General features: G+C 35.7%; 1 protein-coding gene across 1 annotated transcript; it reads left to right on the forward strand.

Moving 5' to 3' along the window:
• Positions 1-1515: 1515 nt before the first annotated feature.
• Nep5 (M13 family metallopeptidase neprilysin 5) lies at positions 1516-19044 on the forward strand. The gene is made up of 15 exons (XM_074089869.1): positions 1516-1759; positions 6706-6802; positions 9197-9291; positions 9871-9992; positions 12236-12419; positions 12555-12813; positions 12999-13302; positions 13778-14071; positions 14437-14634; positions 15262-15598; positions 15710-15758; positions 15851-15918; positions 16787-16917; positions 17342-17506; positions 17970-19044. Exons 1-15 carry the CDS (start codon positions 1702-1704, stop codon positions 18141-18143), a joined length of 2535 nt encoding a protein of 844 aa, XP_073945970.1. The 5' UTR covers positions 1516-1701; the 3' UTR covers positions 18144-19044.
• Positions 19045-19425: the final 381 nt, after the last annotated feature.

Here is a 19425-nt window from a genome sequence, read left to right on the forward strand (position 1 = left end):
GTTTCACCATCCATTGATTAGCGTTAACCGACGGTTAAATGTGATGCCGTCTCCGTCTATTCGAACAAAACAAATAGAGATGGCATCACACCTAACCGCCAGTTAACACTAATCAATGGATGGTGAAACAGCCCCTAAGTATTTTTAGATTATTATGGCTCAATAGGCTATGCACTAGGCCACCACGGCTGTTCACATAACATCAATCAGTTTCTGCACAGACTATGAAAGAATAGTAGACAAAAGAAGACTGCTTTGTCAGTTTATCTACAATATCCATGTTCAAGTTAATTTGACCAGATGCGGGTAAATTTAACTTGAAATATTTGAACAAATTACATAAAAATTGCAAGTTGATTAAAATAAAGAAAAAAAGAAAGAAGACATTTATTCACATTCGCAAAGACACAAATACAAAATGAAAAGCTTGTAATACACGTGAATGTTTATTCAAATAATAGCGTATTTATAAACTAATCCGTTGAACTTAGGTACTACATCAAATTTAAAAAAAAAACAAGAAACATGAAGCAAAATTCACGCAAAAATACTACAACAACGTCACGCGGCCGTATCTTTCATTTAGTTATCCTCTCCTATGTCCATAACTCGCACTCACAAAAAAAATCTTAAGCTTCAAGACCAAAGGTTATAACAGTTTACTCTCAATTTGAATAAAGAACCTTATAGTGCTGCGCCACGTTTATGTAAACAAGGAAGCCATAATGAATGAAACAATAGCACGAGTCGCGAATCGCGAGATTACGGTTTGTATAATCGATAGCACATCACTAGTGATCGCGTGCATCCCACAAAAGGCAGAAATATTGTCACCATACTCGAATGTGTGTGAGGATACGAGAGTAACTTTTTGTAGTAATTTCTCGACAGATAAAAAAAAATGCGGCTTATTCAGCGGAGTCGGAAACCCTACGGAGACTTCACAGAACTTTTGCACTCCTAAAATGCTAACCAAGTTACTGTCTTGCAATTATAAAAAATATATTCTTCTGTAAAAATAAAAATATGCATTACAATGAACTGCAACCTTTGCTCCTCCGCTGCCATACCTCTAAGACTGCTACTACGTTTGTGAGACACATATGCTTTCATGCAGATAACCCGTAGATCGTAGTTGTGTGTGTATTTATTTATGTGGAAGTGGGTGAAAACACATTCATATGCATCGCACAAAAATAGCTCGAAGTGCAGGAACAATTGAAAAATTTGTGGTTCATCTATCTAGACCTCTCTATAAGTTACATTAGTTTACATACATACAAAGCTTTGCAAAGTAACATCTAAATCAATTAATCATACAAATTTCGAAGAAGTACCTAAAGTCACATATTATGCACAGACTGTAGTGTACGCTGATAGAGTCAATAACTAAAATCCATTAAGTGTCGTCTTTTTACTTTATCTAGAAATGTGTCCCAATTACTCATACACAAATGGACACACTATACGTACCGGCCGTCCGTTTCAGAAGCCACAACAACTCAGTAACTGAAATGCCTTGACACCGAACGCATTGACTGAATAAAATACTGGCTGGTTGTACGTGTTCCAACTTGGTATATGAAAATAATAATTTAAAAAAAACTAATTTTAAATTATGAATCGTAAAGTTTCGAACTGTAGAAAGAAATGCGCGGTAAAATTGTTTGAAGTTTGTGAGCAAGAAAAAACTTTTTAAAAATGAACGCGTGGCCGGGTGAGAGAGGGGGAGATAATATTATGGGACCCACTGTCACTCGTAAGTATTTTTTGGACACATTAATTTAAAAAAATATATATTTTTAAATACTAGTAAAATAACCTCTTTTCGAGAATTTAAATTGGAAAAAAATCTTCGAAGTAAGTATTAATGTTTTTTAAATTGCAATTTAAAAAATGTCTCTGGAGACATGATGGCATTTACTTACTAATTGTAAATAACACTGGGTCAGTTTTAAATTGGGAGTTCGAGTTTTTGCATTTAATTCATCAAAAATAGTTAATCAGACGGACCAAATCTGTGTAATACCTATTTTATAAATTAATTAATCACACCCCGCTGGATGAGAATAAGAAGATACCTACCTACTTACTATAACGACATTGCTTGTACGTATACTTTACAAGTGAATAAATATAAATTTTACAGGAGAGCTTGTTCAAAGGTTCAAAAACCTGTAACTTTCTCATTTGATGATATAACTTTTCAAAATTTTGCATTGGTTCCAAAGAAAATATTTGCTTTCTACCTGTATTCATGGAATTTTGAATTTTTTTATAGTTTTTGAGAAAATTGCAGATACACTACTATACGCGTATTTTACATCTTGTAGTTGTGCGGTATACTGAGCTAATTACCACTTGCTCCAGTATACGGCGTAATGCGTAGATTACTGATCCAACGATATTTTTATATTGTATATGAATTTTTAGATGAAATACTTATATGGCTTGCAATGAACAATAAAAAAGATTCTCTTTTACGTTCATCTATTGATTTATAAACGTTTTTATCACTTGCATCATTATACGCTAACATTAGCATGCCACTTGTACAATATACCGCTAGTAATGTTTTAAAACGTGCTATACAAAATACAGAAATATACCTTTATAAAAAACCTCACTTGAAATATAAATGGTTTTATTAAGAAAAGTAATTGTATTAAGTGCTTTAAATTAATGGAAGCACATTCAATGGATTCGTATTCCTGTTCAAATGTGTACTCATATTTTATTGTGAAAGGTTCCTCATGTGATACATATATCGCATCGCACCCATTTGTATCCACATATCGGTTTAGCTTTTTGTGCCTCTTCAGGGTTCCGTACCCAAAGGGTATAAACGGAAACCCTACTACTTTATACTACTTCGCTGTCCGTCCGTCTGTCACCAGGCTGTATCTCATGAACCATGATAGTTAGACAGTTGAAATTTTCACAGATTATGTATAACTGTAGTCGATATAATAATATATAACAAAAAATAGATCAGAATAAATATTTAAGGGGGCCCCCATAACAATGTTTTTTTTTTTGCCATTTTTTTGCTAATCCTAATGAAGTTGTATAGATGGTACGGAACCCTTCGTGCGCGAGTCTGATTGGCACTTTGCTTAAGACAAGCTTTGACATGAAATATTGAGTCAAAGTCAAAATATCTTTATTCAATTTAGATTTAACAAGCACTTATGAATGTCAAAAAATTTACCACCGGTTCGTAAAAACCTCTGTTGAGAAGAGTCTGGCAATAAACCTAGGTATATTTTGTAAACAGATTTACAATCATATTTTAGTGATATCTATACATCACAAGTATTTAACACAACTACATATTTAAAACAGTTTCTCAATTCGCTATTTGGAGTAAGCACTCGCCAATGCGGATCGGAATTATTTCCAAATTTCCCTATCCATGATATAATCATTATTTTAATAATACGCCTTATATATTAATGTGTCTTCTTGACAATAGATTTAAATTTGTGTCTGTTTCTGAGTCTTGGAAAACTTCTATAACTTCATACGGTTTACCCGTTTTTCGCCATATACATAGCCAGGTACCATTTCTTAGGTGTGTATAAAAAAATGTGTAAAGGGTGTTATTAAAGCCCTGTACTACACTTTAAACCACATTAGGGCTACTAATTACTAATATGGTCCAAGTAGAAAAATACTGTGATTCGAAAAAAAAAAGTTTTGTATGGAAGTGGAGTCGCAAGAAGACTTCTAATTTCGATGTTTTCCCACTTATATCGTATTAGTACAGTAGCCCTAATATGGGTTACAGTATAGTACAGGATTTTTTTTATCAACCTGTAGATATATTGAAATTTACTGTTCTCATTTTAATTAAAGCATGCATGCCTTCGCCTTCTTTTTGGGGATGCTCAACTACCAAAATGCAATATAATACTGCAATGTTATATTTCTAGCACGCGTACATGTAGGTATAGCCGAGGAAATTGAATCACGTACTGGTACTGGGGTGGAACCGTTGTACTACAATGTTATGTTGACATCCCATACATTTGCCAAAAGAAATCATAGCGAAATAGATCACGAAAAGGTTTCACATTGGATTTAGTTTCCATGACTGTCTATGAGAAATACGGCTATTGTGGTCTTGCCAACCAAAACATGTTTTTTTTATATATACTATCAAATTATGTGCTCGTAGAACAGTTTAAACGGTCCGCACGCAGCGACGGCTAGCGCGTACACTGAGGCAACTGCCAGTTACACTCGACTTCCCCGGGCCCGCGACAATATCGGTGCCGCGTATAGTGGTGCATGTCGGTTGCCTCAGTATACGTTGTACCGATTAGCAAAACGGTGTTAGATGCATTCAATATACGTCACTTTATTTCCAAAACTAATAGGAATATCCGTCCAAATTTTTTGTGGTAGGTAAATAAGGAAATATTAATCACAAAATTGCAAAAAAACTAAAAATCAGAAATTTGTCACTTGTACCAGTATACGTAGGAGGTGTCGATAAATAGTCATTGCTGGTCGACATTTCATTTTACAAAGTGAATAAATATTTAAATTTGCTACGTTATCTTTTCTGGCGAACCATGAATTCACCAAACTGGACCTTGGCTACTTCCTTTGACAGCACGGCCGGCACTGCAGTTGCATGCAAATTTTACTAAACCGACCATTTAGATAAAATGACCATGCGATATCATAAGTTTTGAAAATGATTTGGTACTTCACCGGCCTCGAAATTAAATTAAATTTCGTACAAGTTTTTAATTTTACTAATAAAGAATGCCGCGGGTTCTCGGTGGATGCCACCCGCTGCCAACCGAAGCAACTGGAGGTCTATGGAGGAGGTCTATGTCCAACGGTGGACGTCCTACGGCTGAGAAGATGATGATAAATCGATGAATAAATAGTTCAAACTTTTTTTACGGACTGACCAACTTATCTGTGAATCAGACCAAGCAATACTAGTTACACTTTATGCGAACGACATTAAAACTTTTTCGATTCACAGATAAGTTTGTCAGTCTGTACGAGGTCTGCAGGGCTACTACGAAACTCGAAACTCCAAGTTCGTGTCGTTCAGTCCCTCTCGCTCTCGTATTAAATAGTATAGTGTCAGAGGGATCGCACGACACTAACTTCAAGTTTCGAGTTTCGTAGTAGCCCTGCAGTACCCACTCTTTCAGTATTAAGTTTTAGGGCCGTTCTCAAAAAAGTGGCACCGCCATCTGTCAATGGGTTTCTCTTAGATCTTTTTTTTCACAAAGCGTTATCCTTTTAGATAAAATTTATTTTTGTATTGTACATGTCATCGTAATGTCTTATAGAATGGAAAAAAATATAAATTTACTAAATTAAAATAAAATACTCCTTGCCGATGATATGAAATGCCACCGTGGGAGATATTTTCGGCTACCATTTTTAAGGTTCCGTAACCAAAATGGCAAAAACGGAACCCTTATAGTTTCGCCACGTCTGTCTGTCTATCTGTCTGTCCGTCCGCGGCTTTGCTCAGGGACTATCAATGCTAGAAAGCTGTAATTTTGCACGAATATTATATGTAAACTATGCCGACAAAATGGTACAATAAAAAATTAAAAAAATTTTTTTAGGGTACCTCCCATAGATGTAAAGTGGGGGTGATTTTTTTTTTCTCATCCAACCCTATAGTGTAGGTATCGTTGGATAGTTCTTTTTAAACCATTACGGGTTTGCTAAGACGATTTTTCGATTCAGCGATTTGTTTTCGAAATATTCAACTTTAAAGTGCAAATTTTCATTAAAATCGAGCGTTCGGCCCCCCCGCCCCTCTCAAATCTAAACCGGCAGGTGGAAAAATTTGAAAAAATTCAGGATGGTAGTAAGTATATCAAACTTACAAGGAAAACTATAACGTTTAAGTTTTCATGAGAATGATTAATAGTTCAAGAGTAAATAGCAGCCTAAGGTATAAAATATACCTACACACTGTACAAAATACAAAATCCTTAGAAAAATATTACTTAATTTTTACATAATGGTTACGGGACCCTATTTCAGGCGTGTCCGACACGCTCTTGGCCAGTTTTTTCATTCTAAAATGGCACAGTAAAGCATATTTCTCTTAGTTTTAAGTTTTTTTCTTCTTAGCTCTCACAACCGTCAGTCATAAGCGTCTTCGGCGAACTGACCTATAGTTTGCGGAACTCCGCATAATACTAGTAGCACACGCGAAACGGCTGCTTGACACTTCTACTAGTTTTTTCTGTTCTGTGTTTACCACATATTTTCAAATACCTGTATGTATCTTCTAAAATAATGATATAAATAACTTCCCTTTACGCGATATCCATTATTTGACTGTATTTCCAGCGATAATTAAAAAAAATGCGAAATTGAGTATTTTCTAAAATAATGCGGAATTAAATCAGTGCCACTTTTTTGAGAACGACCCTTTAGTGTTTAAACCGCGCTGGTTGTTGATCAAACTCAAAAGCATAAAAAAAAGTTCCGCTTCCTTTCTTACCCTTAAATAGGTTGCATTAAATAATAAATGAACCAATAAACCCAGCTGACTGTGTAACTGGCCGTGAAGAAAAAGTTTCGTGCTGTCATAAAAAAGTATTTACCTCTACGGTTCTGTCAAAAAGTTTGTCGTTTGCCTCCATTTTCTTTAAGCGATGTTTGGCGTATTAAGTACAAACCTTGGTAGATTGGTTCTTGATTATGCAGGTACAGCCAGTGCGAAAACTACGACCCCGCCCTTGAAAAATGGAAGCGATTTACGAGAATCCGGGTACCTTATTGCTGTTGGTTCAAGAACAGCTAGGTAAGTTTATTATCGCTATTTTAATAAATACCTAGTTCCTGTTTCTGCCACCATTTTATTTAGCAGAAAAATTAAACACCAACGGGTAATTTTCAGCATAAGTACCTGTGAAATACTATTTATAAATTTGGAAACTATTAGCTATGTACGAACTATTGCTCCGAAATTATCACTCAACTTGAATCCCAACAAGTTTTTAAAATTAAATATCAAGTGCAGTGATCGCATTTCAGATTCAACATTGTTACACTTTTAAATTCTTTTAAGTTATCTATCACACCTGTGATTCTGAAATTCACCTAAAAACACCGAAGAAGGTGAAAATAGGAAGCTTTATAAATATAAAAAATATATATTTGATTCCATTTACAGTGGTGGTCATGTAATTAAGACGATTTGAAGTTCCAGATTATTTTTAACTAATCATGTCATGTGTAGTCGTGGTTCCTTCTTAGAAGTAACTAGTTACGTTTATGAAATAGCCTCATGTATAGAGCAAACGGGATTAAGAATAAATAATAAAATTGCTGACAATTTTTTTACAAATTTTGTTTTTATTCTCTTTAGTAACAAATTAAATAGTAATGAAGCTGGACAAATAATTAGAACGATTTATTGAACTGTTCGAACTTTTTTTATTTGAAACTTAGATTAACTAAATCACACTAACGTGAAGTTGTACACAAAAAAAGCAATTTAATACATTTTAACTAAAATAATAGTTAGTAGCATGTCACGGCTTTTTATTACTGCCCTACACCGGCGAGGCACTGAATCTATCAATTTTTGACATTTCGCAAGAGAGATAGAGTCATTCTTCTAAGAATACTCGTTCATACAGTTCTCTTAAATTGCCACACTGTCGATTTGAACCTTTTTCTTGACTTCGCACCAAAGATGCTCTATTGGGTTAAGATCGGGGCTGTTGGCTGCCAATCTAAGACAGAAACTGATTGCGATGTGAGGAATTCCTTAACGGTAGTGCAGTATGCTTGGGATCATTGTCATGCTGGAATGTCCAAATAACCGGAAGCACGCCTTCAGCATATGGTACACATTGTTTCTTCCAGTATGTTTTTGTATTGAATCCATGTTTCCTTCTATCCGCCTAACAGGTCCAACACCATGTCCAGAACATCCCCAATTTTCACATTTCCTCCGCCATGCTTTAAAGTCACTTTTGTGTACTTTGGGTCAAATGCTTTATTTGAAGGCCATCTTACATATCGTTTGCCATCAGAACATACCCTATTTATTTTTGTCTCGTCAGAAAAAGTACGTTTTTCCAGTGTCTGACTGTCCAGTTTTCATATTCTTCTTGCAAATGCAAGGCGGGCTTGCCTATGACACCGTTTCAACATAGGCACCTTCCTTGCTATCCTTCCGTGCAACTTTTCTTCTACCAAACGCCTTCGAATAATGCGTGCCGAGATTGCTGAAGGGTTGTTTTCGCCAAAATATTTTTTTTCTTAACTCATTAGACGGTATTAGACCTTTAAAAGGATTTGTTTTGCCAAACGAACGATATTTCGATCATCTCGACGAGATGACTTTCTTTGTCTAGGTACACGCGGAACATTTGAAGTAGTTTGATACGTGGCAAAATGCTTTATGGCGTGGAAAACCATAGTTTTTGAACATTGCAGATGATCGGCTATGTGTTTATACGACCAATTCTTGTCGCGAAGTTTTAGTATTACTTCTCTTGTAGATTTATCACAACTTTTATTTTTCCCCATTGTTTTTATATGAAGCAATCGCCTTTAAGACTTTTACGGCACTAAATGGCGCCAAAATTATTCGAATAATAACTAACCAAAAGCGGCCGTCCGTTTCTATATAATTTGAATAAAAAATAAACTATTCAGCGTTCTTAATTATATGACCAGCCAGTAAGTAGTAATACTAGGTTTAGATGTAATGTATAAGTTTATATATTTATTTTAGCCAATTATATGTAAAATAAATTTACCGCTAATACGGAAAAGTTTTACGATACCGAGAGAAGTACTAAAATATACATGCAGTTTAGTAACACTTGTCAGTTTGAAAAAATCTTCTCTATAAAAATCGTTCTTAATTATATGACCACAACTGTATACACCTTCTGTCTACCACAGAAAACGATGGAATCCTTTTAAGGTTTTTTTTTTATTTACTTTTATTAGATACCTAAACATCTATAATAACCACATTTTATTTAATCTTCCATTAACGATTATAAGTCGGCAAAGGTCCAATAAGTTTCGGGCCTTTTCAGAACCTTCTTCAGGGTGAGTGCGTTCACGATGAAAACATTTTTTAGAAAACTTTATTATAAGTAAATAAATAGCAGTAAACGCACTAGAATAACAGTAGGGACAAACTGTAGCTCATATTTATCGTTATTTACAGGTTTAGAAGAAAACATCAGAGTAAAATGCTGTTAGTGATACTTCTCGTGTTACTTCTATTGCTGCTGTCCATAGCCATTGTAATGACAGTATTGTGTGAGTAAAGATGTTCATCAAGTAATAGTAACAGTAAGGTTTATAAATCGACTAGTTTAAATGTGTGGCCAATATCCCATCTGACGAAAGATATGCTGATGAAAAACAAGGGATAGAGCGTTTTTTTAAATTAATACAGTGTTATAATATATCTTTTACTTACTTTTAAACATATACGAGTAGGTACACTATCCTACGAGAACCTTTTTTCTCTGAATAAAAGGTTATGTGTTACGTTAAGGTATAAACTATTTCTAATGTTATGATTAAATTCAGGTTTTGTTCCGCATACCTTGATTTTAGGGAGAATATTTCGGCTCAGTTGATGCGCCGTGATCACGAGACGCGCAGAACAAAACCTGAATTTAAATCTTAAAATTAGTAGTTAATGAAATGACCGCAATAGTCTAAAACAATATAATCTATTTCTGTTCCTAATGCAAATCCGCCCAGAACTTTCGGTGTGAAAAAAGTAACAAATATACTCCATAACAAAACACAAATACACACACGCAAAGCCAGGAAGAGAGAGACTTTCGCTTTTATAATATTAGTTGGATCAAAGTGGCTATGTTGCAGATATAAAACAAAAACGTCACAAGCCACCCCGATTGTGCGAGAGCAAAGAATGTCTACGTTCGGCGGCCAACCTAGCTCTCTCCATGGACCCTACGGCTGACCCATGTGAAGACTTCTATCAGGTTCGACATGCATATAGAAAGAAAGAAAGAAAGAAAGAAAGAAAGAAAGAAGACATTTATTCACTAACACAGAAGACACACATATACAGCAAAATTAACACAAATAAAAAATAAAAATAAAAATACAGAAAACACATGAAAATATTAAATACAATATACACAATGTTGTGTGTCCCGCGAAAGTGAAACGGTCGCTGACTCAGCATTATGCTGAAGCGTTAAACGCCTGCAGCGCTGATTACATGCATATATAACTATATAACAGATTTCTCCACAAACTTTTTTAAATTGCACTGTTCGTATGTAAAATAAAAACACGGGATACTTGACATCCATTTCCTAGTCCCAAAGTAAGCAAAGCTTGTTTTATGGGTAACATTAAATACATATTAAATACCCAAGATTTGAGAACAAACATTCGTATTTTCGATACAAATATCTGCCCCAACCAGGATCGAACCTGGGGCCACAAGCTTCATAGTCAGATTATTTAAACGCTTGCTTATCCGGTCGTATTATTTAAAAACTACTAGCTGGTGCCCGCGGCTTCGCCCCCGGTGCAGTTTTTTTTTAATTTCTAAATCTTATTAGAACCTTCTTCTGATAATAGCAAACAAAACAAAAAAAGAATTAGCGAAATCGGTCCAGCCGTTCACGCGTGATGCGCTGACCAAGGGAAATAGGGATTCATTTTGATATATTAAAATAATAAATAAATATCTCGGGACAATTCACACCCATTGACCTAGTCCCAAAGTAAGCTTAGCAAAGCTTGTGTTATGGGTACTAAGCAACGGATAAATATAATTATATAAATAGACACATACTTAAATACATATTAAACACCCAAGACCCGAGAACAAACATTCGTATTTTTCATACAAATATCTGCTCCGACACGGGAATCGAACCCGGGACCTCAAGCTTCGTAGTCAGGTTCTCTAACCAATAGGCCATCTGGTCGTCGTATTATTAAAGAAGATTCCAAAATAGGGCTCTTCAAGGCTATACCTTCCGCCGCCTAACTTTGTCTAAAAGTTCATTGCCACGAAAACTAAAAAAAACTTAAAAACTATAAAGGTATAGGGAGTAACGTAAAGACGTCGCATAAAAAATGTATCTTAAAAATGTGTCAAAACTGAGTATTAATATGAACTTTTAGGCAGATTTATATGGCGTTGGTATAGTTAGCCTCATCTGCACTTTTCATCATAGGGGCCAATCACGGCTGTTATTTGTAAAAAATAAACTGGATTTTTAAAAAATAACATTAATATTATTAGGTGTGTGGGTATTTTTTAAACTATCGCTTTGCTGGACACCGTGTCGTGACTTAAAAACATTACACAAACACATATTGTTGTAATCTAGGGCATAGTGACATGTCCATACAGTACTAATGTTCGATTGATGACCTAGATATTGAACAATTATTTATGACCTGCCGTTTGTATGCTCTGTTTTTATTTTAAATTCAATATCAATATAAAAGGAAAAGCAATTTTTTTTTTCAGAATTAAGTGGGTAGTTATGATGATAACTGTTGTTGATTTTCTCACCTCAGTGCATAAATGTGGGACTTAAAAGGGTTAAAAACTTCGGGATTTACGTTACAGTTGCAGTAACAACTACCATGAATAAATACCGAAGCCATATTGTTCCGTTTGGCAAAACTAAAAGAAAGACATAATTTTCAAGTTTATTTTTAAATTAGGTGTATATATTGATTCTGTATTAAATTCCATAGCAATCAAACATACAGGAAATATACCCAAAGCGAAAAGGGTGATTGAATGATTCCTGTAGAGTTCATTGACAAATAAAAGCCATAGGATGACTCTACGACATGGCGTTTTTTTCTTTCAATACAATAATTTCATTAAAGTACAACCCTGTCGGTGCTACATGAGTACCTTTCTGTTAAAACAGTCTTTACCAATGTAGGTCGACTGACATGAAAGCCTTGATGCAGGTTTAATTGAGTATATTTGCAACCTTTTGTATACTTACCTATCTAGCATCTACAATAATTCTACAGTCGGTTTCAATCTCATCATCAGCCTTTCCGAAATCAAGTGACAAAGAACTACTTACTCCTTATTTTTTCCCTCTATTTTTATATAATTTTGTAACACTTTTTATACTTACCTATCTTTCTATCATCTAAAATCTACAGTAAATTTCAGTCTCATCATCAGCCTTTCCGAAATCGAGTCACAAAGATTCCTTATCTTCTCCTCCAGTATGTCTGCGGCAACTGGGCCGCAGACCATCCACGACCGGACGCGTACCGCTCCTATGACTGGTTCCGTGACAAGCAGACCAAGGTGTACAGCGCTGTGAGAGACTTCCTTGCCACCAACAGCTCACAACAGCCAAAACCAGTGCAGCAAGCTAAGAACATGTACGCTGCTTGCATGGATACTGGTTAGTTCCTCTCTCTATCAATTTTGTCACTAATGCCCTAAAATCATGTTAATGTTAGTGTTCCTACCCTACTTTAACTTACTTACTACTTAAGTACTTACTTACTTCTCAAAACTTGATTATTTTTTCTTGCAGAAACCTTAGACAAACGAGGCCTAAAGCCAGTCATAAGAGTGTTAGCTTCGTTAAACCTCCCGCCATACCCCACTTTCGTGAACGCGACAGACTTTGATTACTCCACATATTCCTTCAACTGGCTGGAAGCTGTTATTCAAGTGAAGATACAGCTCGGAATGGACGTCCTCATAGGGTTTGACATATTTACAGACCCGAAAAACTCATCAGTGTACAGATTGGTGATGGGATCACCAGAAACGACGAACCCTTTTCCTAGGTAAGTTCATTCAGGGGTATTTAATAAGGAATTCTAGATCAAACAAGTAGTAACTTCTACTAAACTTGAAGTTTCATTTCCATTAATAAGGTTTGTTTAGATGATAGGTACACAATAAATCACAAAAAAATAACTCTGTAAATTAATCCTCGTCGTTTGGTAACCAATACAATTTTTTATTTTAGTATTTACAATGAAAAAAAACGTCATACTGGTAGAAAAAGCAAACGGCTGGCAATTCCAAGAGAAGAAATTTCTTCGGATGACATATTTATTTTTAACAACGAGCATTACTTCGAAAGTAACGAAAAAGCGGGTGAAGAAGAAAAATCTACCCAAATCTATAAGATATTTTACGCAGAACTTATAAAATTATTTGTGATAGAATCTGGTGGTAGTGATATAACTAAAATTAGTGAAACGATACTTGATCAAAACATATTTCTGTCTTCTGATGAATATTGGACAATAAATGAAAATCTGTACGAGGTAAGTGTTATAAATGACGTATTTGATGAGCAAATGAGCAAATCCATTTCAAGAATCAACTAACCTGTATTCAGGCTATTATTATTGTGGTACTTATTATTTATTGATTAACTTATGGTAAATTTAATATGTACGTTAATGTCAAATCGATGAGTCACAGATCTAGAACTACAAAGTAATTGTACTTACTTACTGAAGTCAATAACTTTTTTATAAGTTTGTAGACGACAAATGATGACGAATAAGTTCGGCGTTATTCCAATCTGAGTCATTGCCCTAAGCACTAATATCGATTTTTCGTTACTTACCTATTCATTTTTTAAGAAATTTACTGACGTCATAAATTTTAAGTGTCAATAAATAGGTAATGACTATTAACTACTCACGTTTTCCGATTTTAATTCATTCACTGGTTTGAAAATATTTACGAGTATATCACAAAAAAATGATAAGTAATTTTTTTGTTAAATTTCAGTTGGAATCGGACAACAGTACTGACTCAGACGAAGATTTATTCGCAAACATACCAGAATACACCGTCGAAGAGATTCAAGCTCATACTGACTCCATAGTGGAAAGCAATAACGCTACAGCCTCTCCAGTATGGAAACGATACTTAGAAGGAATATTCAATATCAGCAACGTTGAGTTGGACTTTGAAAATGATAGAATTCTAATATCTGATGCTGACTTGAGATACATGTCTTTGATGACGGCATTCGTTGCTAAGACACCACCTGTAGTGATGGAGCTCTATATTTGGATTAAGGTGATAAACTTGTTAAAATCCAAAAAAGTGGGTGCGATGAAGTCGGTTAAATTTATTTCGTTTTTTTTCTAGCTAAGTTACAAAATTGTAATATGAACGATGAGTTCATCGTGTTGTTAACAATAACTCAAACACTACTGGTCAAATCTTGATCAAATTCAAATGAGACCACATAACAAGCACCAGCTTTTAAAAATCATCCGAATTCAGTTCTCCTAGAAAAAAGTTAAGAGATAAGTAAAACAAAGAAAAAATACAGTCGAATTGAGAAGCTCCTTAAGAACCTCAACAGAGCGGAGGTTTTGAAGTCGATTTAAATTTAAAACTAATGAACATGAAACTACCGCGAGACTCATATTCCACAGGTGATGGAGGTAATGTCAGTCCACACCACATCGGAGGTGCGCGCGCTGTTCCAGCGTTCCTACGACGCTGTGAAGCCGCACCGCCGGCCGCCGTCGCCGCGCAGCCTGCAGTGCGCAAGCGCGGTCAACGACATGATGGGCATGGCTGTCTCCTACGCTATCGCCGACCAGAGCTTCTACAACGTTACTAAACCTAAGGTGGCTACCGAACAATAGTTATCCATTAGTATCTTTTTCAACCTCGACATTGGCGGAATCGTCGATAGTATCGATGGAGCTATATTTCCCAAAAAAAATATTGAATTGAAGCCTAAGGTAAATTTGGTCATCACCTTCATACCTAATGATTATCGTTCATCTCGAAAATACAAACTAAGACATGGATGCACAGAAAAACCAGAAAAAGAGACCAGCGCTGGGAATCGAACTCAGGTCCTCAGCAATCCGTGCTGCGTGCTATAACCCCTACACCACCGCTGGACAGGAATCTAGATACGAATTTTTCCTATGCATACATATCTCAGGTTGCTTTTTATCTACTACGCTCGTTCATCTGCCTCAACCACATGTTTTTCTGCAATAAAGCAGTGAACAATTTTATTGGTGTTTTTCATTCATAGCAAAAGATGAGATTAAGCACTACTCAAATCATAAACAAAACCAAGTTTTGGGTATTACTAAAGTTATACCTGCCACTTACGATCACTAGCTTTAAAATAACAAGTACATTCAAGATGAACTTTATAATTGCCTGCATATACTAATTTGGTGTTTTGTTGAATAGTTGAAAAGAAAGAAGTAAGCTGATTTACTTTGTTTACCCAGATCAAAACAATGCTGAACGAAATGAAGAACGCTTTAGCACACCTTGTAGGACAAGCCAGATGGATGGACGACGATACAAAGGTAGAAACGTATCAGAAGATCATACAAATGAAGACACTCATAGGGTTTCCGGATTGGCTGCTGGATGAAGGAAAACTTGAGCAGTATTACGAAGGAGTCGAAATAACCTTAGATAAACATTTAGAGAACATGATCAATATCATACAAGTAAAGATAAAAAAAGGGCTAAATAGGTTTAGAGATGGCAACAACTTTACTTGGGCGACGGATCCTACTGAAGTGAATGCATACCATACGTTTCAGGAAAACACTATAAGTAAGTTAGTAAAAAAACTATTTAATATCTTACAAAAAATACTAACAAAAGCAGACTTTAGAATAGAAAATTAATAGTGTTAATTAATTTCACTAAACTTTTTGGACGCAGCTGTTCCTCTTGTGATGTTGCAATATCCATTTTTTGATTTGGGCTTAGAGTAAGTAATTGCGTAAGACATTTTAGTGTGGACACTAATGTGGATAAAGATTTAAGTAAATGATTATTGTTCACAACGATTTTTAATTCTAGCGCTCTTAACTACGGATCCCTGGGAACTGTTCTTGGTCATGAAATAACTCACGGATTCGACAACTTTGGTAAGTTCTTCATCAATTAACTGTTTAGTTATTTTCCTATCATATGCTTTAAAAAATCCGGCAAAGTAAGTGTTGGTCTCGTGGACTGAGCGTTTAATATAAATTTGTAGGGTTCTATAAATATCCAGTGTAAGTAGAGCTCCTCTCCTAAGCAGAATGTACGCAGTGTGGGATCATTTTAGGTGATTATAGTTTCAGACATTTCTTATTGGTTGTACTAAAAGAGCTACCTCCATACCAAATTTGTATGTTAGCACCTTTAATCACGAACTGTATTTTTGATTGCATTGACTTAGAAGTTTGTTTTTAGGGTTCCGTACCCAAAATGTAAAAACAGAAACCCTATTACTAAGACTTTGCTGTCTGTCCGTCCGTCCATCCGTCCGTCTGTCACCAGGCTGTATCTCAAGAACCGTGATAGTTAGACAGTTAAATTTGACACAGATTATGTATAACTGTAGCCGCTATGACAACAGATACTAAAAACAGGATAAAATAAATATAATAAAAAATGATTTGTTGCCGTTTTTTGCGAATGTCTAATGAATGTTGTATAGATGATACGGAACCCTTCGTGCGCGAGTCCGACTCGCACTTAGCCGGTTTTTTTCACTACATCAAGGGTAACAGACCTATTTGATATTAATTTTAGCTTACCTCCAAGTGCTCCTGAGAAAAAATGATCTTGACAAAAACACACCGACAAACAGATAACAAAGTGATCATACTCGTAAATCATATAAAGAGAATAAGGCTTCCTATTTAGCCAGCTGAGGTACTTAGTCCTAAAAATGTGTGCCCAATCACCGTGAACCTGAAATTTCATGATTCTGAAAGTAATCTAAACCTTATCTCTGTTTTATTTCAGGTCGTCAGTTTGACAAAAGCGGCAACTTGATCCCGTGGTGGTCGAACGCTACGGTCACCGCTTTTGTTAACATGACACAGTGCTTCGTCGACCAGTATAATGAGTATTACATACCGGAGCTTGACGAGCACGTGAGTAAAATAATTTAAAAAAACTGCAAAGAACTTCCTTGGGAGTGTTTTTTTTATAAAAAAATCTAACTTAATAAAACATTTTTTTGAAATTGGGTCATAAATGTATGTATGTGAGATGTGACAACAAATAATACTTTTGAACATGAAACTACCGTGAGACTCAATCATATTAAATATATTGACCCGGATAACTCAGAGTTATCCGGGTCAATATATTAATAAATAATAATGATAAAATAATTTAGAATGAAGAAAAAAATATGATAAAACTGTCTATAACGATGAAAACGTATACACTAAAAATATCAAAGACTTAAAACATGTAAGAATCAATTAAACTAATCATCGCAGCATGGGTGGGTATATTATCTTGATGTGATAGGTACTATATCTATGGCCATATCTAAGGTTAATATTCCAGGTAGACGGCAAGAAAACCCTGGGTGAGAACATAGCAGACAACGGCGGAGTACGAGAGGCTCTGGCGGCACTGAAGCAACATCTCCGCAAACACGGGCCTGAGCAGAAGCTGCCGGGTTTTGAGCACATGAGCGCGGAACAGCTGTTCTTCCTGTCCTACGGCAATGTAAGTCTCAATGAACATAACAGACAAAATTGGCAGGGAACTACTAACAGCATCTTTACAAGCACGAGCCTGAGCAGAAGCTGCCAGGTTTTGAGCTTTTGAGCGCGGATCAGTTGTTCTTCCTGTTTTACAATCGCGGTCATGAGTAGGTATAAGAAAAGTCATAATTTTCAGTTCAGATACTCATATCTCGCCTCCCGCGATGGATGTCCGTGAGAAATAATATCATCTATAAAAATATCTAGCCATCTAAATCTATCTAAACTAATAGAACATAATATAAAGAGAGTATTGATCATGCGGTTTTTTTGTAATGTATAAACTTTAAAAGGACTAAACCGATTAAAAACAATGTTTCATCTTTATAATAATATAATACCAGCAAGTAGGTATTGGTTTTATTTTATCCCAGAAATGTGTAAGCTTTTCAATATCGTTGAATTAATACTCTTTTGTTTCTTAGCTATGGTGCGGAGTATCCACAAAAGACTCTCTCGAAGCAGAGTTGTCCGACGAGCACTCCCCCCAAGCCTTGAGGGCGCGCGGAGCTCTGCAAAACAACGCGGAGTTTGCGCAAGCGTGGCGGTGCAAACCCGGCAGTGCCATGAACCCAAAAAAACGATGCATTATATTTTAAGTACCTACCTACCTACCCGGGCACAGCTATGTTCGAGTTAAAACTCGAAAGACGCTTATAAGACCGAGCTAGATAAATTTGTTCATTCCCGGACACTATAAAAATTGACTATTAAGACAAATGTACCGGTTGATATTTGTCCAGCAGAGCTGCCGGACCATTACTATATAAAAGATATCCAATGTTGAACAAAGGGTGCGTGCAGATGACAAGCGCTTAACGCGCATTTTGATAACGCGCGTTTACAACTACCATACATTTTAAGCATGTGTACGGCCTGAATAAAATGTATGTAGTTGTAAACGCGCGTTAACAAAAAGCGCGTTAAGCGCTTGTCATCTGTACTTAGCCTAAAGCTTCCCGCTCAGGACGCCACAGTAAACAACAACGGCCACTTGCAGCGACCGGTTGCCCGCAACTCTCGCCATGTCGTCAGTTAACCTAGTAGGAGTCTTTGTCTTTTCCCTCTTAAAAAAACAAAATTTGTGAAATATGCAATTGAAACGTTGAGTTTTTGTTTGTGAAATTTGGCGTTTTAAGTAAAATAAGCCAAGAGTTTTAAAAAGATTTTGAAAGGAAGTTTTGGCATTTTATAAAAGAGCGTATGCAAATAAAACGAAATTTTATAAATTGTTAGTCGTATAAGCGATTAAATGTTTTGAAACACCATAGCTTATTTACTGTAGAGTAGTCTCTTAGGACATTATTATATCGACATCAATTTACGATACACTGTCAATGAGAGTTTTGTAAGAGGTCGAATATCGCTAGATGGCGTTAGTTCCGTGAGGTGCTTTTGACGTAACAGTCTAACTGCCTTATTCATAAAAAATCCTTAATTGAGGTTTGATCGGTCTGTTACTTAGCAGACTGATTAAGCTTGTTAGACGGTTGTCAAGAAGTCAAATGCTTGCTAAGTCTGCTAGTTGTTAGCTGTGATAGCGGATTTTATGTTATTGAATCAAAGACAAATTTGTGAAAATTTTGACATAACTGAAAAAAATTATGGCGAATTTTGCGTTACCGGGCATGAATGTCTGAGTTTTGCAGTGTTGTTTTCAAACTTTTGTCCTAATTTCTTTTCCGAACAAAACGGGACTTTTAGCAATCTGTGGTTCTGTATTTTATCTTCGGTACGGTTTTTTAAAACATCTAAACTTTGTTTTAACGCAGTAAAGCAGACTCTGAAAGCACACTTAAAAACCTCACGCAAAGTGCGCCTTCAAGGAGAACAAATAAGGCTGTTACTCTTTACATTGGCTCAATTCTAAGGCTCAATAGA

Source organism: Choristoneura fumiferana, chromosome 7 (assembly GCF_025370935.1).
Source record: "Choristoneura fumiferana chromosome 7, NRCan_CFum_1, whole genome shotgun sequence".
NCBI classification, from domain to species: Eukaryota; Metazoa; Arthropoda; class Insecta; order Lepidoptera; family Tortricidae; genus Choristoneura; species Choristoneura fumiferana.

Excerpts from the sequence above, each read along its gene's own strand:
- Nep5 (XM_074089869.1), top strand. The coding sequence starts at position 1,702 with ATGAACGCGTGGCCGGGTGAGAGAGGGGGAGATAATATTATGGGACCC. Across the intron at positions 6,803-9,196 it reads GTTGGTTCAAGAACAGCTAG|GTTTAGAAGAAAACATCAGA; the intron begins GTAAGTTTATTA and ends CGTTATTTACAG. Across the intron at positions 15,919-16,786 it reads TCACGGATTCGACAACTTTG|GTCGTCAGTTTGACAAAAGC; the intron begins GTAAGTTCTTCA and ends GTTTTATTTCAG.